At 37.6% G+C, this 25,169-nt stretch overlaps 1 protein-coding gene across 1 annotated transcript in view; it reads left to right on the top strand.

The window, feature by feature from the left end:
• The window catches only part of luzp1 (leucine zipper protein 1), a 49,197-nt gene that overhangs the window by 18,228 nt on the left and 5,800 nt on the right, over nt 1-25,169 (top strand). Inside the window, exon 2 of the mRNA XM_084096553.1 lies at nt 16,297-19,480. Coding sequence (XP_083952679.1) covers nt 16,529-19,480 — 2,952 coding nt within the window. The 5' untranslated portion in view covers nt 16,297-16,528. The remainder of the gene's footprint in view (nt 1-16,296; nt 19,481-25,169) is intronic.

Raw genomic sequence — 25,169 nt, forward strand, 5'->3', positions numbered from 1 at the left:
ATTTAAAATATAGTAATTGTAAGTAGCAATGATTAAGTTTTTACTGACACTTGATCAATTTAATGTGTAGTATTAATTTAGTTTAAAAAAAACTTTTGAACTGTAGTGCATTTCTTGTGTCATGTCTCAGCTTTACAAAGGTGTGTCTCTCTGGCAAAGAAAAATGGGGGACAAAACTCTAAAATCAAATGGGTAGAAAGAGGTTAAAGAGTGCCTGGATGTATGTGAGAGAGGGAGAAAGAGGGGCGGTGCAGGCACCTGTATCAACATCCTGAAGCTGACTTTCATAAATCCTGTGCTATGGTTGGTGGGATTGATTGGGTGGGGGATATCAGTGCAGACACTGAATCAGGAAGCAGAATGTTAGCCGAACACATGGGGAAATTCAATTCCAGACGCTCTCCTTGCCTCTGAACAAGAAACAGGTTCTAGGAACCACATTTCTGACCAAGAGACAGAATGAGAAAGTAAGAGTGAACATGAACAAAAGCAAGCGATGGGAGATTAAAAGGGAGAGAATCAGAGCTGAAAGTTGGCTGGCGTTTTACTCTGCGGTTGGATTCCAGCGCTGCTGTCAGTCCTTGTTATGTCATCATCCGTCATCAACTCTCAGTCCAAGAGCGGGACAATAACTCCACGTCTGTTTCTCACGTCCGACTTTCCATCTGTCAATGGTTGCTCTTTGATTAAAAACCTCATTAGACACACAATGTTCAGTCAATTTGTTTTGATTCGCCTGATTGAGTGTCAGCAGGGCTTTTGTGAAGTATTTCAGCATTTGTTAGCATGTACAGAGAAACATGTTCATGCTGATTTAAGAGCTTATTAACTTTTTGATTAATTGTAAGCAGAGCTGGAGGCAACCGTGATTGTGTTTGCCATTAAAGTAAGAGTTTGTTGTGACTCTCACTGTCTCACACTCCATTTTTGCCAACCCAGAAGAAGAAGAAAAAAAAAATGGTCCTAGGCCAGAGAAATTGGTTTTGTTCTGGCCCCTTAGACATGCTCAAACCAGAAACGGTGGAAAAGTGTTATGGGAGGTGTGCTCTCACCATAGATGAGGAGAACCTTCATCAGTGTAATCCTTCTGAAGTCATGAAACCCTTTCAAATCTTCCAAGCAGAGTTGCCACCATTGAAGTCTATATCTGGGCTTAATTATGGATTTAAACATTTTATAATGTAAAATGAATGGAATGGTTCCGGAACATTCAGAACATAAATCAGATAACTTGATATGTTATACGTAAAATTGTTATGTTTGTGCAAGCAAAAGATGCAAATACTAAAACATTCTGAAAAGTCTTTTTTTTTTTTTTTTTTTTTTTTATGTTCTATGTTATTTTCAATGTTTGAAATCATTGTTATGAAATACAGTACTGTGCAAAAGTCTTCGGCATGTTAGTATTTTCACCCCAAAGGCAGTACCTTGGACAAAAGCTGTTTTAAACGCAAAGGGTGGTCACACCAAATATTGATTTGAATGAGTTGATAGAAGTTAATTGATAAATAAATTGTTATTTTTGAAAGCATCCTCACTTTACAGCACTTGTACACAAGTTCCTCAAACTTTTCACAGCACTGTAGCTTTGCAGGTAGGTTTCTTCAAGCGTCTTGAAGACGTTGCCACAGTTCAGTTGGATTTAGTCTGTCTCAGTTTTTTCAGTTTTTTTCATGTAATCACAGATGGACTCTGATGATGAGATACCGGCTGTTTTCAGAGTCCTTGTGAATGCAAAAATCTCGATTCTCACTGGATTATTACAATTAATGGCAAAAGGAATGTTTGGAAATGTAAACTGATATTTCCTACTGATACACTACAGCAAAAGATACCATTTTTTTTGTCTGTATGTGTGTGTAAATACTAACAGTGCCTACGACATTTGCACAGTACTGTATGTTTTAATTTTATAAACTATACATATTTTATTTTTATATGTCAGACGTTCTAATCCCAGTGTATATTAGTGTCTATAGTAGAAAAGCTCTGGTTAAGTTCACTATGAGGGTTTTGGAGGTGTCTGATGCTTATGTGTGCTTTAAAGACTCACCTCTTGAATTCTCTCTCTCTCTCTCTCTCTCTCTCTCTCTCTCTCTCTCTCTCTCTCTCTGCATGCAATCTCATGGCCCTTCTGTGCTGGATTGTTTTTCTCTGTGATCAGTGAAAATATACATGTTCTCAGAGAGAGGAATGTACAGGCTAACATGTTGCAGGTCCTCTGTCTCTTCTCTCTCTTTCTCTGGTTCTCTCTTAAAGTATAAAGCAGCATGGACTTAGCAGACCTTCCACTCTCTCTCCCTCTTTTCAGTCTGATAGATTGGTGGTTTAGACCCTTGTGACCAGGCGTTTGTATTGTGAATAGTCTGTGGGGCTTTTGGCACCGCTGATGCTCCTAAAAGAGGGATGTTGTTGATTTTGGCTTAAGTGAGGTTTGCTGTGTCTGACTCATAAACACATCTTCATGGTCTGACCATCTGGATGACAATGCATCTCATTTTCAACGTTCCTCTTCCTCTGTTACGCACTCATTCTTTATCATTCTCCTTCTCTCCCCCATACACACTCATCATTTCCTTTTCCCTTTTTTTAGACTATATTCTCAATCCATTTAAAGTAGCCAGCTCATTAATTTCTTTCATGCCTGACGTCACTGTGGCTAAATCAAAGTCTGTCTTGTCTATCCGATTAAAAGTGTTCTGTGTCCTCTTCCCTGTCATTAGTTGCTTCCTGATATTTATAACCAAAAAATGAATACCTGTGTTCAGTTGGTTGAATTCCATACCGCATTATGTCATTTATAACTGTGGAAACCCGCCGTTAATCTTTCTGAATATCCGCTTGTATTGCGCAAAAGCGTATAATTATCTTGTGCGATACATATCTTTTAAAATTTCAAAACATTACTAATGTCTTAATTAGAGAGGAGGCAATTGACCCTTTGCAGGGAGTTTGATTGACAGGCGATCTGACCAATCATAATCCGCCATCCGCTGAATCCGCTATTTTTGGCCGACAAAGCAGTCAGGAGAGTTAGTAGATTAACGTTGGAGGATTTGAACTTGAAAAACGGAGTGTACTGATGTCTTTCCGCGGTTAAAACCAAATTCCTTCTTATGTTCATTCATGTTTATTTGATGCTAAAAATGAACTAGAAGGAAGAGATTGAACCTGGTCTATCCTGTCTGTCAGTGCGTTGTCAGTGTCCTCTCTGCTCGCGATGTATTTTTCACTGTGTGAGAACATGGTGTGTGGCGTGAGAGCGGCGTGGCTTGTCGGACATAGCAACAGTAACTAAAGGGGGCGGGTCTTTGCGAACGGTCAATTAGCCTATGTGTTATTCAAAGAAGGAAAAATGGAAGCTTAAAATCTAATTTTATTGAAATGGAATTTTAAGGATTTTCTATTGCTTATTAAAGAGAGAGAGTTCAACCAAAAATGAGAATTATGTCATTATTTAATCAGCCTGTTCCAAACATGTATGACTTATCTTTTATGGTGAACACGAATGGAGATTTTTGTTGTTGTTTTATTTCTAGATTATTATGACCATTCTTTTCCAAATAATGGTTGTGAATGAGGAGTAAGGAGGTCTTCTGAAGTCATACAATAGCTTTGGATGATGAACAGACCGAAATGTAAATTTTTAGTCGGATAAACTTCCCTTCCAGTGAGCTGAACTTTAAAACTTAATCAGTCTGATTATTAAGTCATTGAGAATTGGTTTTCAATGGTTTATGATTCTGAAAAACTTTGTCAACTGATTCATTGAAAATATCTGACTCAAAAGAACAAATGATTTATTCACCATTCGGGCATTGCCACTTCTCTCAAGAAATTAAATGAAACCGCCAAAGAGAGTTAGGGCAAATGGCAAGATTTTCAATAAATAGTTTCTTAATAAAGTCTGTTAATAGTCTTAATAAAGACTTCATGTTTTGTCTCAAGATGCACGCAAGTAATGTGCTTTTCTAAGGCACGTTTAAAAAAAGCTACTTAAATGTACTAATTGAACTAAGGCCTAGTCCTGGCTTAAAGCAGAACTATGCAGCTTTGCCGATTTCTTCGCTGTTTTCTCGCTTTTTGCTCGCGGGTTTCTCTATAGAGCTCCCCCTACAGCTTCGGAATAGATATTTGACAACACTGTCGTCAAAACTCGTTGACGACTCTCCCCACTCCCATCTTCTCCTGCTCGTCTTGTGCATTTGTTTTCAAAGAACCCGGCGAACGCACGTAGCCATGTCCACTGAGGTATGTATGATACACAGAAGGCTAGCATATAAATGTTTAGATGGTGTATGTGTGCAGTGCCGTAAAGCAATTCGTTACATCGCGAGACCTGATATCACGCGATACTTCCTGACGCTGAGGCTCGCCAGCCCAAAGTTGCAAATGTGGTTTTTCCGCTCACAGGCGCTCGGGGGGTGCGAGACGACCACCATTCAACCCGAAAACAGTCATATAACTATAACAATGACTCCGAAGCTGTTCGGTTAATGTAAAAAAGTTACTTAGTTCACCTTTAATCTAAGCCCTGTCTATGAAACCAGGCCTAAGAATTCTTGCAACATTTTTTGTTGTATTTTGTACAGACATACTCACTCTTTCTCATCATGTCAAACACTAATCATATGACAAATAGAGCAGTCATCAGTCTTCCATAAACTGTGCAATCAGTCAGTTAACGATTATTATTTCAGTTTCTACCCGCGGCCCCAAAAGCTGTCAGTCTGTCAGCCGTGCTGCCTGGAACTATGTCAACATGACTCTGACCTGACTCATTCCCACCCATAATAGGATATAGACACGACCTCCTGCTGCAGCATCAGTGCCTTTTGCAGAACAAAGTCTTTGTCCTACAAAGCACACACACATCGACAAACAGAATCAGGAATTCTTTAGCAGAGTGAGGCTGCCCAATTCCTGATGGATATCAGTATTCCCAGACAGTTTCCAAATGTTCAGTAACGTCACAGGATGATGAGGCAATTGTCTTCCCAAGAATTCCGTTCACTTGTGTGTGGGAAGTGTTACCAGTTGTGGTATTGCGAAACTTTTTTTTTTGTGCTTGTTTTTACTGTATTCCACATATTCCTGTTCCTGAATAGAAGCTGTAGTAATGTATATGTGTGTGTTTTTCAGTGTGTAAGTGTGTGTCCACCCAATTATTGAGGGTAGTTTGGAGAGGGCTGCACAAACATACCACACATTCAAGCGATTCTTTTTTTTTTTTCTCGTTTGCTTTCCGTCTGTTTTCTACCCCAAAGTCAAGACCGAAAATGGTGCCAAAGGTCAAGCATATTAAATGCCCACCCACTTTGATATATTCATCCCTTTTTTTCTTTTGTTGTTCTTGCTCTGGAGAATGCAGTGTAAATGATGCTGTTTTATCATTTTGGGCTTCTGGTATTGTGTTTGTAGGTCATGCCAACCAGATGGATTTAGAGGGAAAAGGCTCTTTTTTCGGGCCTTATAAGGACATGATGCAGGCAAATCTCACATTTAGCCTAACATTTGCAGTTGGCATCTCTCTTTCTCGCTCGTTTGATCCATTCCCCCTCTAAAGCCAGGCGCTTTACATGGATTATATAAGCCTGACACTTGTGCAAAAACTATTTCCGAATTTATTTGGATAAAAAAATAAAATAATTAAAACATGTGGCAAGTTCTTAGAGATGTACTCTTGGTATTCAGGTTCGTTTCATATGCTTTTGAAAAACACCTCTCCCTACCCCTTAAATACATGTTCACATCTTAATTGTTAGGCAATATTTTAAAAAGTGTCATGATTTTTTTTAATATATATATATATATATATAAAAAGCTCTAATTATCTGATATTTATGAGACTTATTGATGTCATTTAGTTAATCAAATTACTTTGATTTTGGTGGACAAAGGTTTTTCAAATGTTAATATTTTAAACAAAAACCTCTTCACTGGTTATTTTTTTCAAAGAAATAATATGTATAAAAATTCTATAAATAAAACTTTTTTTCGTCCAGAATTTCATTCTTTTTTTTTAATGAGGCTTTTTTTTTTTTTTCATTATATCAGGACAGTTGTATTACCCCCAAATTTTTAACTTTATGCCCATTCGCCAAAAATGTCATGTCATTGACCCAAGCTTTTGTTTTGTTTTTCTTCACATTCATCAGTCTTCTGTAATTGCTCATCCAGTTGTGAAAGCGGCCTGTCATTTGAAATCACATTCAGGTTAATTCCTTGGGAGGTGGCTGGGAGTGTTTTGCATGCTGCACAGAGTGTGTGTAATAACACACAGAGAACATGTTCTTCAGGTCGGACTCAGGCGTTTTATTTAACATTCCTGTCTGTCATAAAATACGAACATAAATACAAAGCATTCAGCTGCCAGTCTACAGTGCCAGTAGACAACAAAAAAATGGATTCCAAAGATGTTACAAGGTTTTTCTTTTCTTCTCTTTAATCACACATTAACTCACTCATCCCTCCCCCCTCAATTCTCTTGCACTCTTTCTTTCCCTCTCCTTCGCTCTCTCTCACGCACACACACACTGTCTTTCGTGCCATCTTTTGAACCTTGTACTTCTTTGGGCGTCCCGAATTCCACGTGTTTAATTCGGGCATTCCTTCCCTTTGCTCGCAGACAAAACAACAACAACAAAGAGCGAAAATTCTCTGGACCGTGAGCTCCCCCCTTCTAATCACTCTCAGGAAATGGGCTCCTGTACAGCATGAGAGAAAGAGGGCAAAACAAGCTTTGGATATATCGTGTGGTGTTTCTGAGTTCATGGTTGTTTGTGCTCTGATAGGATTCGTGAGCTTTAACTTTGCTTTAAAGTTTCTGTTAATGTGTCTTAGTGTAGTTAGTTTGTGTAGATTTCAAAACTGGATTCAGAATGTGATTAGTAGTAGCTGTTCTTGATAGGTTGGTTTTTGTTCCAATCAGCTCTCTTGTTGTTTTGTTGTTGGCGCACTAAGCTGTGTTTGCTCATATCTGCACGTCCATAATCTGATTTTAGGCTTCTAGTTCCTATCCAGATGGACACATTGGTCAACAGTTATGATACTCTTTGGCTAATTTATTTTTGCAATGCTCCCTGGAATACTCTATTCTGATTGGTCATGCATTCTTTGTCAAATATTGTTGTATGATGAGCAGAAATATCATTGAGTCAAATGATGTCACTCAAAGTCACTCAGACAAGTGTCAAAAGGTCTTTAAATAATGAGAAATTAAGTTTTTAGGGCCCGAGCACCGATGGTGTGAGGACCCTCTTGGAATTGCTCCGTTTATTATGTACTGTACTTGGCTTATAGGTCTATAATATTATTAGGATCTGTAATCCTGCTAAGAGTGAGAGAGGTATGGAAACTAAATTAAAATATTATGTATCAAGAGGGAGAAAGAACTACAACAAAGCAGCACTGAGTGTCTGTGGTCTGAGTGTGTATATGTGTGTATTCCTCTGGCAGACCTCTGTTTACTTTGGCCAGCATCTTACAAAGAGTTTACTCATCTATGAGGGAGAGCAAAACTACCAAACATGCACATACATGGCTATCTAAATGAGAACTTACCATATATTTTGTCATTTATAAAAAGCTAATGATAAATGCATTATAAAATATAATACAATATATTAAAAAAATATAATATTTCTAAATGATATATCAAATATAGATAAACACACTACCGGTCAACAATGAAGGGTCTGTTATATTTTTTGTTTTTATTTAGCAAAAACTTGGAATCATTAGTGGCTGAAAAAAACATCTATAATGTGATTTCTAAATCAAATAAATGCTGTAATTGTTTCTACAAAAATCTTAAGCAGCACAACTGTTTTTAACATTGATAAGTATAAGAAATGTTTCTTATTTACAGCATATTATAATGATTTCTGAAGGATCATGTGATCCTGAACACTGGAGTAATGATGCTGAAAATTCAGTTTTGCCATCACAGGAATAAAATAGTTTTTTTTTTTTGTCATTTTAAATTGTAATAATATTTCACAATATTTCAGTTTTGTTTTTGTTTTTTTCATCAAATAAATACAGCCCTTCATGAACATAAGAGACATCTCTCAAAAACATTACAGACTCCATATTTCAGAATAAGGTTGTGAAATATTGTCGCATTTTCGAACTTCTGGAGACAAAGTTGTCCCCAATGTATTGCTAAGTAAATTCACACTCATGAACTGATTTCTTGTTTTACATACTGAATGTATTACTTGTCTTGTAATTAAAGTTATGGGCATTGAAGTCAGAGTGAATGTTTGTTCCACAGCAGGTTGTGATGGCTGACGATAGTAAAGTGATTCACTGATTTTTGCATCTGAAATTAAAAATGTGTGTTGTAAGAATAAAAGAGAGTGAGACACACCAAAGCTTGAACTGAATAGGGAAGGAACAGTGGCGCCGGGTTTAAAGGAAGTCACTCACAAAGGGTTCAGATGGACTCTGAGACCGTATACACACTAACAAACCATTTCCTCCTCACAACTCTCACACATTGTGAATATTTTAACTGATTTTACACTAGCAATGAACTTTTGGTTATCTGGATGTCAAAGAATGAGAAAGACATACATTCCAGGAATGCATCCTTTCAGAGTGTTTCAGTAAAGAGGAGTCAGCTGTAAACGCATAACAAACAAGATAATAAAGAAACGCATCACCACCATCATCAGCGGTCTCTAGAAATCTCTCCGTGGACAATAACCTTTGATCTTTGACTCAGGAATACTGAACTGTCTCAGGATTGTTTTGTTTTGCATTGTTGGCATGTTCTTGTACCTTATTCGAAAGTATCTCGTACTTTCCATGTGCTTGCATGTGTGGCATTAAACTATTATGCCATATTTTGTGGCACTTTTGTTGCTAGGTTTTCTTTGGTCTGTACTCTGTACTTTGTCCAGCTGGTTTTCCATGATATTTGAGGCAGTGTAAACTGTCAGAAGGTATTTTAGTCATAAATGTTAGTGAATCTCATGGATTATAGCTTACAACGCAGATGAGATCTAGGTCTTTTATAACTGTAATAGTTCTTCTTTAGTATTTCCTGCTGTGCTGTAATCCCAAAGCAGCAAAAGCAGGTCACCTAAACTGAGCAGATGCTTGATTTCTGTGTCATCCAGATTGAGACTGTGAAGTGGTCATGAATTCACGTTGAATGTTTCAAAGTTTGAGGATTGGTTTTTTTAAGATTTTGAAAGTTTTATGCTTGCTAAGGCTTCATTTATTTAAAAACAGTAACATTGTGAATTATTATTACAATCTAAATTAGATGTTTTCTATTTTTAATATATTTTAAAATATGATTCATTCCAGAGATGGCAATACTGAATTTTCAGCAGCAATTACTCCAGTCTTTAGTGTCACATGATGATCCTTCAGAAATCATTCTAATGTGATTCTAATTATCAATATTGAAAACGGTTCCGTGCTAAAATATATTTGTGGAAAAAAAAGTGTGTTCGAATTAAGATCAGCATGTGAAATATAATTTGTTTGTAACACTTTACTGTCACATTTGCTCAATTTTGTGAGTATTTGCTAAATAAAAGTATTTTTTTTTATTTTACTTTTTTTTATTTTTATATTAGACAAACTTTTGAACAGCAGTGTACGGTCTCTTAAAATTTGTTCTATTTGTTTGTGACTTTTATGATAATATCAGCTGGGAGAATTCCTGTCCTTAACAGTCCCGCTTCATCACAGCCTCACCTTTAAATCTTACGTCATTGTTACACTTGTTTGCTAAGCACAAAGAAATCCTCACATTTCTATTTCATTGAATGATTTGATCATCATCACTGTACCATCACTTTCACTCATTCAAGTTTGGAAAAACAGAAAGTGGTATAAAGCGCGTGTGAAAAAGGCATTATAATAGTGTCATATTACAGTTGTTCAATTTCCAGGTGAGCTTTTAAACAAATAATTAATAAGGAAAATCAATGATTGATTGTAAGGGCATTTTTGTTCACTGTTGTACAATAAACGCCAATAAATCTCGAATATAAAATCTAGGTTATGAAGCAAAACCTGTCGAGAATCACTGTCATAAATCACTGTCAGAAATCACTCACCTGGAAATTGAACAACTGTAATATGACACTATTATAATGCCTTTTTCACACGCGCTTTATACCACTTTCTGTTTTTCCAAACTACTTGAATGAGTGAAAGTGACGGTGCAGTGATGATCAAATCATTCAATGAAATAGAAATGTTGAGGATTTCTTTGTGCTTAGCAAACAAGTGTAACAATGACGTAAGATTTAAAGAAAGAAAGAGATTTTTTTTTAAATTCCAGAAGTTTTGTTCATGTTTGATTGGAAACACAACCCTAACCTAATCTTAACTATGCACAAATATATAGTTAGTTGCGTTTAATTATTAGCATTTTTCCTCACTGTCCATAGTCCTATCAGAACAGGCCCATTTTTAGGTCATGACCTATCAGTTGAGAACCAATAGTTAATGATATAACAGACATTGTTTCATTCAGTTCCTTGCCTTTCCTGTTTGCACTGCCAAAACTAATAATGAGAAACAATTAATCTCTCTCTGATGTCATAATGTTTTTCAAACAGACAGACCTTCTCTTACAGCTGTTATATGGCACCGAAACGTGTTATACAGACTCACACAGTTTTGTAGCCCTTTGGATGATTGTAAATGGCAATTATGCAGTTTTCAGTAATGTGTCTGCTGTGTTCAATATGCTGACCCTGAGGACAAATGCTTTGCAGTTTAGCTTCGCATCTTTAAATATACTGACACAGCATGCAGCACTTCAGATACCCAGTGAAATTTTGCATCCCTGCTTTATAGGGACCTAAACTGGTATTCTCAGAAATGCACACATAATCAAAACACAATTGCAAACATACACACAGCGAGCGAGCAAGTCTAGACCTCTCTCGAAATCTCCACAGAAACTCAAATAACAGCATGAATTCTGTTCAAGTACCTGCGTTTATAACAAACATGTGTGGCGGATCTCTCTCTTGCTCTCTCCATTCTTTCCTGTTTGTTAAGTGCGTATATTGGGCTGAAAACATTTCTGGAGTTGTGCTTTGTTTGTGTCTGCTGGGGTCAGTGACCTGCGTGATGGATTTGTCTCTTTACTAAATCAAAATTGACGTGTAAATGTTTGCTTGCTGTAACTCAAGAGGTATAAACCTCAAAATACCAAGGTAAATAACTACGATTTTTTGAGTGTTTGTTGTTTAACGTATTTGTTGCTGTTGTCTAGGAGATGAAGGAGAGTGTGTCTGTGCATGTTGTTCCTGCAGATGCAGGGAATCTTGCTGAGAGAAGAGTTGAGAAAGATACAAGAAAGACGAAAAAAGATTATTAAAGAGGAGTAGCGCGACTATTTAACATACTATTCCTGTGCACCATTTATTATGCAGTAATGTCAAAAAGATTTTTGAACCAGTTTGGAATAACACTTTCATGCACATGTGGTCACAGCTGTGATGTTGCTAAACCATGAGCTGTTTTGTTTTGCCAATAATTTAGCTAATAATTCAGTTTGAATTTCATTTGACTCGAGCCTGGTTTCCATTACAGATTTGCGCAAAACTTTTGCAATATTTTCTAAATGGTGATAAACTATTGCGAAATAACGAATGCAAACTTCCATTTACCGATGTTATGCAGCTAAAATGTAATTTCCGCGATAATTAATTCCAGAAATCATGGCAACGAATGTTGGTAGGTTTATGTATATCGCAGCTACCGCACTAGTTATTGTTTTTAATCAAAGGAGACGTAGGCGTGTTATCTAAGCATTAATGGCAAGGTATCTGGGTGTTTCTCCCTTCTTTCTGCTTCTAGGTATTTGTTTCTATAGGTGTTGTTTAGAATCCAGTATTCCCGTAATTCTTTTGTCCTTTAACTCTGTCTCGTGTTCTGTCCAAACATACCGCTCCATCTTTAAAGAATGATCGACTTTTACGTCGACAGGTGACCTGTAAATGCGAAAAAACTGTTTCCATTGCAGTTTTGAAGTGTAATGGAAATGCAGCTTCATTTAGACTTGAATTTCCTCATTACAGTTGCTCATAGTAGTAAAAAAAAAAGTTTTTTTTTTTTTTTTGCATTAGCAAAATTTATGAAAAATAAAGACATGTTGTGTTGTACTACAGGGGCCCCCAAAGTATTTATTTGGACACTATCATACATTACCAATGTATGTCTTTTTATAACAAAATGTAAAAACCAAGTGTTCTTTAAAAGAAAGAAAGAAAGACAGCACAGCAACATTTTTCAAGCAAAACTTTTAGTAGCCCTTTGGATTTGAAATGATAAAACAACAGATATATTGTTTAAGATAAAAGATTTTGAAGAAAAAAGATTTTTTGCTTGTCATATTTCAGTAAAACCTTTTAATAATGTTAAGTTAATGTGATGAACCACACTTGTGGTTATTCTGACATTCAGAGAAAAATGTCTCAAGTTAGTTCTGAGAAAAGCTCTAGCATCACTTGTTTGGAGATGCCACTTCGTTTAATATGTTATCTAAAGCAATAACATGAAGACATTCTTCAAGTGTGTCTTAAATGTCCGAATACTTTTTGAGCTGACTGTATATTTATATTCACTAAGTTTATATTTTAAAGGGTTTGTTTGCTTATATTGATTTGTGTTTTCCTTTTGCCTGAGGGTGCTTAAAGGAGTCCTGTTTTCTTTTTTTTAATCTTTAACTCTTGTGAAAGTCCAAACAAATCTGTATTCAGCATGTCTTTATTTTAAACACTAGGCTGTTCTTTTCTCACCAGAGTCTTTTTGGAGGACTGGTGTCTGCTCTGCCGTTCAGACGTACAGCCCCACTAAAACATCAGACTTCCTGTCCTTACTTTGCCATTTTTCCAAACGCGGTGAAGAGAGCGAGAAGAAAATGACATGACTGCACAGGAAACAACAAACTGAACATTATAGGCTGGTTTTTGCTTTCATGGAAAAATGTAAAAAATTGCTGCTTCAAGCTTCAGGTTGCCACTATTTTGTGGCTTGTCAGTTTTTGCCAGAACTGCACGAGTTCAGAGAAGGCCAAACACACACTCTCATCATCTCTCTCTCTCCCTCGCTCTCACTTTTTAATTCAGTGTGCTTTCTTGGCATCACTTTTAACCATACAATATTGACAAATCATTCAGTCAGTACAGGATCAGGTACAAATGAATGTTCATCATCATCATCATCATCATCATCACTTTATTTATAAAGCGCTTTCACATCAGCAGCAGCTGAACAAAGTGCTGTACATAAGGGTACAAAAACATCAACCAAGACATAAATAACAGTCACAATATCATAAAAATAATAAACTAGGGGTGAAAAATCTAACCCAATAAAACTATATCAAAATAAGACAGTTAAGAGCAAATACTTTCGGTGTGTCTGTTCACACATAACACTGATGTGCAACAAAGCAACCGGGAGTCATTCATATTTCTTGTGAATTTAGTCATTTCAGGTGTCTGGTGTTAAAAGTTTAATTAGATGAGCGATGATGTTATGCAATGACTGGCATAAAAAGGAAGGACATTGGACCACACGTGATCTTTCAGATACTTGGCATAATGGAAAGATTCACTAAATGTAAATTCTGCACACCTACAGAAACAGACTGCTGCAATTTCTACATACAATTAATTGTTCATTTTTATCTGCAAAAGATTATATTCCTTGTTGAAATATATATATATATATATATATATATATATATATATATATATATTTTTTTTTTTAATTATTATTTCTTATTTTTCTCTTGTATTTGTCTCAGTTAGGATAGTGTGACTTTAAACCTCACCTTGCAGTGATCAAATAGTTTTTCATCTGGAAGCCATGTTCAAAAAACGTGAACTCCCTCTGTCTCTCGGGTGGTTGTGATTGGCATATTTTCTGGGGTTGAGGGATGTTTATAAAGAATAAAGAGCTTCAGGCTGGCCAACCAAACTGATGTCAAGTGCAGGGGAAAGTCTTTTTCCCCCTTTCCTCCGGGGGAAGAGAATGTTCGTGAGGCCGACGGATTGCTTAGCGTGGCTTGGACTAATAATATGGTGCATGATTGCATGTGTGGTGCTCTTAAGAAAGAGAGTGTGTGTGAGACTAGAAGCTAAGAAGCAAGGGGGAAAAAGTAGTTTCTTTGCTTTCAGGTACTTTACCATGCCATCAGTTTCTGTTATGTTTTTCCTTATGGATATGTTTAATTTCTTTCTCATCACTATAGTTGTCTTAAGAGAAATTTGAAGAGTTTTACTTTTTTTTTTCAGATGAAATTGTACTTGTCATGCAAAATGTCTTCTCATGTGTTCTAGCTTGAGCCCCTAAAGACATTGCATGATGAGACAAAATTTTGTGTTCCTAGCTTGACCCTCACTCTCTGGTGCAAGGCAAACTTGAAACCAGAATTCACAGCATAGAAAAAATTGAGCCCAGTTATTGATCCTCTATAAAGCTATTTCCATATGATTTTCTTCATGATTGTCTGATTTGGTTAAATTTGGTTTGTTTGGTTGCAAGGGGTAGTGAGTGTCTTATTACCCACCCTTAGATTTCCAAATGTGAAAGGACCTTGTCATTTTCTTGACACATGTTTTTAAATTCTTCTACAAATGTTTGCTTGTCCCCACACTCAATTTCACCCTCTCGTTATTATTTTTTTTTTTTACAAAAGATTCTGTATTTTTGAAAAATGTTCTGTATTTTCAAAATGTGCATCTTGTCTTTTAGATCCTTAGCTTCTAGGGTTTCTGTGATAACTGCCTCTCAGTCACACTTTCATTCTCCCCTATACTGATCTCAGTGTCATTAATTACATAGTTAGAAATGGGGTCATAAGCCAAAGGTTAAGTCATAAACTTAACTCATACTATGGATGCATATTAGTTACCATCACTTCAGTGTGTGACTCCCTGTTTAGACGGCTTTGATTGATTAATAATGAGAACAATTTTCAAGCATAACCAAACTTTTTTAAGTGATACAAACACACAGGTTACAGTTGCATATCTACAAATGTGTTTTTAGGTCATGTGGAAAATATGCTTCTGTATAACATTGCTTAAGAGACATACAGGATAATATTGCAGAAAATTGCAAATTATTTGCAGCCTAGATGTACGGATTTAACACTTGAGGGGCAGTATGAAATCAGACCATGAGACCTATGTTGTAAATCCATTCTGTGCAAGTTTGTTTGTATGTATCGTTGAATCGTTATCCTTGGTAGATAGACATTATAAATGTGAATGTTAGTTTGCTCTTGTGTGAATCATTGTGTACTTTAACCTGACCTTAGAAACCCTTTCACTGAGGGATCTTGCTAGAGTGATTATGAATGTCATGTGTCATGGAAATCTGCCTTAGATGTGCTGGATCTCCATCCTGCTTGGCTGGTATATTTACTGGATGACTCGTTTCCTTTCTAAACCCCGAAGTACCGCTGCCTGCCTCTCACACCATAAAATTATGGGATTATGAAAGTATTATAACAGAATTCCTGCAATCCACACACAGCAGCTCATTCATTTGGGCCAGTCTCCATGTTGGTGGGCCTGCCAGTCGAACGGTCATATTGAAATGCACTTTAGATTAAGTTGAATAAAATGCTCTAGTACCTCTGGACCTGCTGTTACTATGCAGGCTTTCATTGTATTTAGTGGAATATTTAATAAGGCTTGGGGTTTTACCAAAACAACTGACGGCTATCAAGACATTCTGCATTAGTCTTAATAAGAGTAATTTTGAGTCATCATGAGATTTTGATTTGGTAGATTAAAGTTATAAGCTGTAAATTAGTGAGAGACAGTGGCTCATAGCGTCAAATTTTTATTTTTAATTTGAGGAGGCACTGCTTGTAGACTACTTATAGTGTGCGTTGCTGTGGCCAGAACTGTCTTGGCGTGCAAAATGTTCTAAATCTTGTTCAGCGTCCTGAGGATGTGATTTGGAGTGGCTGTCACTATGAATGTTGCCATAGAGACGGGCACATGGACAGAGGCCACTGTCAGTGAGTTGTGCTGCTGTCAGCAAAAGTGCAGCAAGAAATCGATGCTGAAATGATCATAGGTTGATCCTTTGTCCTTTACCATCCTTTTCCCCTTTCTGAGGTCTTCCTTTGCTTATTGTCCTAATCTAATCCAATCATTCAATTAATTTGAAATCTGTAAACACAATTTGGGGAATTACATATATTTCTCATTATTTTTTTGTGATTAAATCTATCTTTATCTTTAATTATTAGGCACTCATGCTTTGTGTTTCTTTCTTTTTATCTTGCAGGTGATCAAAACTCACTACGATCACTAGGAATAGTGGAGACAAGGTGGAAATAAAAAAAAATATCCAAAACTTCCCCCTAAAGGTAAAAGGAAGACAAAGGGACCTGAACTTTGAATCTTCGATTTCTTCTTAAGAGTCCTAGAGCCACTTAGGAAAAGCCACCATACAAATGTGTACCCCTCTATCAAGCAATCATAAAGACCTCACAGTAGATTAGTATCAGTAAGAAAAAATGACAGACACAACAAATCGCCATCTGAGGCACAAGTTGCAGAGCTTAGGACGACGTCTGGATGAGCTTGAAGAGGCCAGAGGAAAACTACAGAAAGCTGAAGATGAACTTCTTGACATTCAGGACAAAATCATTCAGGCTGAGGGGAGTAATTCCTCACTGCTCGCCGATGTGGAGACGATGCGGAAGAGATTGCTCAAAATTGAAGGCAAAGATGAAGAGGTCAGAAAAGCAGAGGATCTTTGTCGTGACGTTAGGGAGAAACTAGATCAGGAGGAGAAACTTACCAAGGATCTTAAAGTGGAGATTGAGCGTCTTCAGCGCAGAATGTCTGAACTTGAGAAGCTTGAAGAGGCTTTTGGTAAAAGCAAGTCGGACTGTACCCAGTTGTGCCTTAGTCTTAATGAGGAGAAAAACCTGACCAAAAAGCTTGCAGTAGAGCTTGATGCCTTGAAGGCGCGTGTGAAGGAAGTGGATGCCTCTGAAGCTCGACTGGACAGGGCAGAAAAATCCCTTACAGCAGAGATGGAGAAACTAAAGAGTCTCACTCAGACATTTGTGAATGAACGCAAACGACTTCTGGAAAGGCAGAGAGAGGATGAGAAAATCATACTCAAGCTGACAGAGAAGCTTGAACGTCAGAAAAACAAACTAGGCACAGCAGACCACAGCCAATTTGATTCTAGAGATCTTCGAATTGAGGATGAGTTCTCAACAGGCCTTACATGCAAACTGGCCAGGAAGAAGAGTTTTGAATACTTAAAGCATTCAGATGACCTAGATTTGAGAAATAAGTCAGAGAATGAAAAAAATAGCTTAGAGGGACAGGAAGACAATAAGGTAAAAGACCTCAGTCAGGAAGTGGAAAGATTGAAAAATCGTTTGAAGCAGATGGAGTTAGTAGAGGAGGACTTGAAGAACGTGGAATCCAAAAATGCTGAACTGATAGAAAAGTACCAGCAGGAGAGGAACCGTAGTCAAGCTCTCCATGACCAGGTTGAGCAGATGAAACTGCAGCTCAATGGTTGCAGCAATAGTAATGGAAACTCTGCAATTAGCAGCATTACAAAGGCCCTGGAGAATGGCAAGGCGGAAAATGAGGAGATTAATGTACGAGGAGGCTTCAGACAGGAGACACCTAAATTCCTAAATAGGAGTCCTGCTGCTTCCGAACCAGTCATCTCCAAGTACAAAAGCAGAGAGGCATCTCCTCAGCAGAGGCGAGAAACTAAACTGAGGAACAAAGACCTTTGTCACTCCACAGAATGCTCCCCAAAGACTGTACGAAGGACTCTTAGTCCAGCACATAATGTCAGGAAAGGTTTGAAGACTGGTGCTTTCAGTGCTGTGTCTGACAATGAGACAAAAGATGGCAAGAGAGAAAAAAAATGTGGAAGTGGTTCATCAAGTGCTCTCAGTGAAAGCAAGAAAATGTCAGTCCTTAGTCGCTATCCTCCAGCTGCTAATGACCAAAAGCCTTGGAAGCCATCGGTCAAGCAAAATGACAGTGATAGCAAGAGGAATCAAGCGGAAAAGTTGTCCAGGTACCCTGGAAGTGATAATGAATCCAACACTTCTGATGGGGCAGTCTTAATATCAGCCAGGGCAGCTATCATTGCTGCATCTGAGAAAGGACTAAATGAACCTGAGAGTTTAGATCAAGATGCTTCTGCAATGTTGAGTCTGTCCAAGGCAAACGGATCCTATACTGCTTACAAATCTCAAGTATCACCATCTGTTCTGAGTGATCACGGTTCTGATGGTCACTCCTCAGCCTCTGAAACAGAATCCACTGGCTCCAGGCGATCGGCAGGTGAGCAAAGTGACCCCCTGATATCAAGTACAAGTGGAAGAACATCAAAGTACACCAGATACTCACGACTGCAAGAATCTTACTCTGATGGTTCCTCAAAGGGCCCCTTTGGTGAGGAGCAACACGGACCTCTTACGGTAGAAGGGGATACCCAAGAGATACCTATGCATACTACCTCAGGTATTGAGATCCGCAGGGTATGCAGCCCTCGTGAAGCCCTCCGGTCAAAAGCTGTCATCAAGCAAGCCATTGTTGAGATTGACAGGAAGGAAGTGATGTCAGGGGGAATCACAGAGCCTTTGACTACCAGTGGAAAGCCCAAGATCTCCACTAAGCCAGTATTGACTAGCAAGATGACCAGCAGTATCACCTTCTATCCCAATGACCCAAGCTCCTCTCGAACAAGCAGTCGGAGCAGTAGTTTGTCAAGCGAGCCCCCTTCCAAGGAAAGGCACACTTCCACTAGTAATATTGTCATCGGTCCCAGCAGTGAGCATAGGGGTAGCATCTCTATACCTTACGAAATATCCATCCCTAAGAGTGAGATCACTCTGTGTCAAAGTGACACTGATGCAGACCTCTCTGAACCTCACAGTTACCTTGAGACAGCTCCCGTGGAGGCAGCCCTCCCGTCTCAAAGCAGCTTCAGCCTCCAGTCTTCAGATGCTTCAGACTTTAATAATGACATTGAGTCTGGGTTTGAGAGCAGCAGTAGCAGCACCACTGTGACCAGTTGGAGAAGCCACCGTCAAAACCACCACTCATATGATGACAGTTTGTCAGAAATGAGAAACATCACTGTCAGGAGCACTTGGAGGAGCCGTGGGGCAGCTTCTGTGGATGAATCTCCTCGAGCAATAAGGCAAGATGGCTCAGAGGATGAGGGTGAGGGTGCAACCACCTGGAGAGCATATAGGGCAACTACAGTGTTGGACACTCCATCAAACACTAGCGCTGTTGCTAACTTTGGAGGTAAACCAAGCCCAGCCGAGGTATACATGCGTAGGATCAACAATGCAGCGGCATCTATCCCTGAACAAGGACGAAGGAACAAGAAGACTCCTTCACCAGAGAGGGCTATTGCACATGAGCCTGTCAGTGCCCAGCAACTTCAACCAAGAGGCCGTAAACAACCCATGGTGAGTACTAACTTTTTACCTTTTGGCCATAACTAATAATGTAGATTCCAGAAGTGTACTGTAAGCGATTTGTTCTGTCCACCAATGGTTGTCTTTCACTGTGACGCCGTGCGATCAGTGAAATCTTAAGATAAAGACAAACAGGAGCATAAAATGTGCTTATGCAAAGTATCTGGTCATTCATATCCAATCTTATATGTTTGTTCTGTTTGTAGTTTTTGTCCTTTTAAGTTCTGTGTACTTGTTGTCCTACCACCTGTTAATGATCTCAGTAGAGCCTTTAAGTCTGTGCACATATTTGGTGCCACCATCTTGATTAATATTTCTTAGCCATAGAATTTAACACATTTGTTTCTAAAAGTTTTGTTTGATTTGGAAGTCTTCCTTGTAATCCTCTGCATCTGGAAGAAGGTGAAGTGGACAGATATTTTGTAAGCATGAAGTATTTTTAGATCATTCTCCATCTGCTGAAAGAGAAAAATAATGCCCTTGAGGTATCTCTCTCTTCTGTTTTCTTGATATTGAATCCGTACTGGGAAACAGTGCTTTTCAGTTGTTGTGGCCTGGGCAGTTTTTGTGTTTTGTGTCTGTCATCAGTCATTTCAATACATTGTCTTGCATGTACTAAAAAAGCTAAATCGTGAAGAAACAAACTAGATACAGCCGACTCAAAGATGAATATGACGTAGTATACTACATGTTTTTTTATATTTGTATAATAAAGCTGTTTTTTTACTAGTAACATTTGAGTGTAGTATAAGATATTGATACACTCATGTGAGAAGGGTGTTAAAAGCTAATGATCAAACAGGTCAGAGATCATGCTTTTGTTTTTAGAAAAGCTGTTAGTCAGGTCAACTGGCAGTTTTTGTCTCAACAGCTAAACCAATTTGAGTCTGGCGTCACCCCAGCAGTCAAAACAAGACAGGGAAAGCCGACCCTTTTCACCAGCTTTCACTCTTTTTCACTTACTGAGAATACAAGTAAGAGAATAGAGCTGCCCCCTATCAGAGCACCAATTACCATCATCCTCTCATTAAACATCTCAAACAGCCCAGCCTTCAAATTTACCCACAAAGATCTAATTAATTCACTAAGATGGCCCTCAAACATGGCCCCCTCCTGGCATACGACTTCAAAAACGGACCCTTCTTCATTCTCCCTCTCTTTCTGGTTTCTCACGTTCTATTTCATGCCATGTTTGTTTTCTTTGTCTATTGTTCTGATGGATGGCAAATGTCTGATCATTTATCTGAGAAGCTGAAAGATTTATGCACAAGTGAATTCTAGCACTTGCATAAGCATAGGTCAGATCATTTGTCTTACTCCCTTCTCTCTATCACCCAAGGTTAGTTTTCTTTGTACTACAGATGGTTATTCATGCTGTCATTGCAGCTGTAAGTTAATATACTGCTATTGTGATCACATTCACTCTTATTTTTCTCTGTTGGGGATTCTCCAACATTAATATTTTATCTTTTTTTATCTTTAAAGCATCTTTCCATCTGTAGAAGTGAATGTGATTTGTACTATAAACCTTTAAACCTTCTTTACCAAGAAATTTAAATGGGAAAAAAGAAAAAGTTGGTTCCAGAGAGTAAAGATATGTATGGATGTTTCTTCCACTATGAGCATTTTTTGGCCTTAAACACACTCCCAGTAGTTTATTTTTCTATACAAATTCTTTACAGAAGAATTCTGTAATTTCAGTCCTTTTTCTGAATGAATCAATTTCATGAACATTTCCACTACAGTGCCATTCCACCATAGTGGCGATGGAAATTACATTTTTAACATAGAATAAAATAGTCATTTCATAGCTAGAATTTTTATGTATACTAAATATACAACTGAATAATATTTTCAAACTTTTTTGCATAATTTGACAAATCTTGTTTTTTTGGAAATGACAACTGATTAAGCCGTAATTTGTGTAAAGCATTGCAGTTTTGACATACAAATATTGAAATTATTTATGCTTATTTCACTAGGTAATTATTATTTAAAAAATGTAATATTTTTTTCTATAATGAATTATCATAGTTTTAGTATATTGAAAGTCTGAGTTTAAGATGAGGCTAAAACAATAAAATCTTTACAGTACATAAAATAAACATAAAATAAATGAATGCCCTTATTTGAAGAAGCACCCACATATTCTCAGTCTAACAGGCTTCAACGACTGATTGAAGGCAAACTTCATCCATTCCCACTCAATCTGGAGTCCATTAGGAAGGATTTATCTAATCAACCATGTTCAGGCATGCATTCAGCTTTATCTGCAACTCATGTGATTTCTTTTTTCCCCCTGAATTTAGACTAATCTTCTCAATAAATACCTCACTCAGGGTTATCACAATGATTGTGACACACACAAACACATACAACATGATCAATGTTTAAATGAAGAAACCCTTTAAACTTAGAATTTGGTCTGCTTTTCAGTTGCTTGTAGATTATTACGAGTTACATTGTAAAACTATTAAATGGAACGGAAGAAAATTGCCATCACAACTGTGGATGCAGTATTGAATTGTTGATTCCTTTATTTCTATTTATTTCTCTGGACCCGTATCATATAGCATCATTCTTTTTTATCTCTGCGTACTCTACAGTGGAATAGCTTGACTATGGGTGTCTTTATTTAAACCTTCAGACAGATTTCCAGACTGTGTCTTATACAGGATCAATACCACAGTGATTTGAGGAGATTCAATCCGTCCATCAATGATGCAGTGTCGTTGTGCTGACAGATGCAGAGGTTTTATCTCCTCCATAATTAATGAAGGCACATGTCCAGGACTGTCCTCGAAGATCAAGGTCATCTGTTTCATGTCTCTGACACAAAGCCTATGTGAGTCAAATATATGTGCTGAAGTCATTAATACTCCTGCTGCGAGGAGAGCTGTATAAAGTAAAGTAATCCTGTTCAGCCAGATGTTATGTTATGTTTAGAGCTGGAATGACTTTTCATCCATGCTTAGAAAATTACACAAATCTGGAGTGATTTATTGAGGAATTTTGATCACAGGTTCATTCTGTATTTTTTTTTTTTTTTTATTATTATTTTTTTATAATTTCTTTTCTGGAAGTTAATATGGGAAAATAATGCTTATGCAGGCAACCATTAGCTGCTTACTAATGTAGAGTACTGAAAGTGACTATCTGCCATAGATATAATAGCACTTTGGTTAATGGTACCTGTGGTGTGTGATTTAAAAGCTTTTAAAAGCTTGTCTGGACAAAGTCACATTGTAAATTTGAGGGCTGAATTTGTGATCCCTTTTACGTTCGTTCTTTCACTTTGGGTGTGCTTTTATCTTGTTAAATGTCTCTTAATGAGGAGACACTTCCAACTTAGTAAAGGGGGGGAAAGTGCATTAGCACTAACAATATTTTTTTATTCATTTTTATTAATTTGTAGTGTTCTTAAAAATGCATAAACCTTACAAGAGTACAAATAATGTAATGTGGCAATACTATACATTAAGTTTTAGAAGGTAATACCATAGTACTTTAATATACAGTATGCCATGGTATTGAAATCATTGAATCAAGGTATTCTTTTAAGCAAGCAAGCAACTTTATTTATACAGAACATTTAAATGTTCTGTATAAATAAATACGTTTTTAAATAAGACTTAAAAGTGTCAATTGATGGAGCTGACCTCACGTGGAATGGGAGACTATTCTACCATGTAAAAAGCACAATCTCCTTTTGATTTTAAATGACAACGAGGGACCTTTAAAAGCCGTTGATCTGAGGACCTGAGAACTTGAGGAGAGTAGGGAATAATAAGATCACTGATGTACTGGGGGGCAAGGCCTGATAGGGCCTTGTAGACAAACAGGAGAACTTTAAAATCAATCCTGAATTTAACAGGAAGCCGATGTAAGGATTGCAGTACAGGGGTAATATGGTCTCTCTTACTCACCCCTGTTAAAAGCCATGCTGCTGCATTTTGCACTAACTGTAGGCAGACTATCATAGTCTGGGGGAGACCAATATATAAAGAATTACAAGAGTCAATCTTTGATGAGATAAAAGAGTGAACCACAATTTCCAAATCCTTACTGGATAGAAAATGCTTTACTTTAGCAATTGATCTCAGGTTTAAAAAGCTACCTTTAACAACGGCACCAATCTGATTATTAAAATTTAGTGAGGAGTCCATAATTACCCCTAAACTCTTTACATGATCTTCAATCTTTAAGGACAAGGAACCGAAATGATCAGGAAAGGTAGGTGAGATGGGAGAACCTACAGTCAAAACCTCAGTTTTACTCTCATTTAATTGGAGAAAGTTGCTAGAAAGCCATAGTTTAATGTCACTGTAACATTCCTGTACTTTGTCCAGTGAACCGGTTTTATCTAAGCTCACAGGAAAGTAAAACTGGAGATTGTCGGCGTAACAATGGTACGCAATACTATACTTCCGAAAAATAGTGCTTAGAGGAAGAATATACAGAGAGAACAGCAACGGTCCCGAAATCGACCCCTGAGGAACACCACAAACTAAAGGGGCCAATGTGGAAGAAACGTCTCCCAGATTCACAGCAACTGTCCTGTCTTTTAAATATGAGGCAAACCACTGAAGGGCTGTACCCTGGACACCAACCCAACACTCCAAACGGTTGAGAAGAATCTCAAGGTCAATCATATCGAAGGCAGCGCTTGGATCTAATAAAACTAGAACAATATGTGATCCTGAGTCCAATGATAATAATATATCATTAGTGACCTTGAGCAATGCAGATTCTGTGCTGTTCCCATTAAAGTATCTTGTAAATCCCATAATTATTACCTTTTTGGTACTATTTATTGTATTTCTAATTTAACCAATTAGTGTATTTCTTGATAAACTAACTACCAACTAATAATTTTAGTTTAAAAAAAATTAAAAATATTTTTTTGAAGGAAACAGTAGTTTAACTCAACTTACATAACTACAGACTTACATAAACGCATACTTGAATCACATGAAACACACTGATAATAAAATAGTGGAATTTATTGAATTAGCTTTTATTAAAACCTTTTCAGAATGTCTTGTAACAGGCCTCATATGGTCTACTCTTGGTACTGAGTAAATGAGACACTTTAAAAAAAACAAAAAACCTTTTGCCATTTCAGCACAATCACAACTATTCTCATAATGTCTTTTTAAAATTCATGTAACATGGACTTAAATGGAACCCATTCCGTCATGACATCTTTCTTTAAGATTGTGCTTTGGTCGTTTCCACCCGTTGCCCCTTCCTGAGTGACACGGGAAGTTGCAATGTTGCGCCTGCCCATTTGGCAGCCGATGCATCGTAACTGGTTTCCTGTACACCCACCTCTCGTATCCCAGCAGGCCTCAAGCCCTATTATGGACAATTAGCATCTGTCTGCAGCGTACGAAATTCCACAGCAGTGTGTGGCATATCCTGCTGCCTCATTTGGGAACTTTTTATAACTGACGTCATAAACCATTTGGTTGGCTGTGTAAAGTCTCCACCTTCATGGTAAAGAAAAGAGACAATAGCCGTTCTATATTGGGACTTGTTCTGCGGCCTGTGCAATTTCTCTCCTCTGACGTGTCCTATAAGAGTGGTCTGTACAGAAATTACATATTGTTCTACTTCTGTCGGAATGGACCATAATAATATTTTTTGGAACCCAGCAAATTTACATGAAATACACATT

This window comes from Abramis brama (assembly GCF_963993115.1).
Source record: "Abramis brama genome assembly, chromosome: 21".
NCBI lineage: Eukaryota > Metazoa > Chordata > Actinopteri > Cypriniformes > Leuciscidae > Abramis > Abramis brama.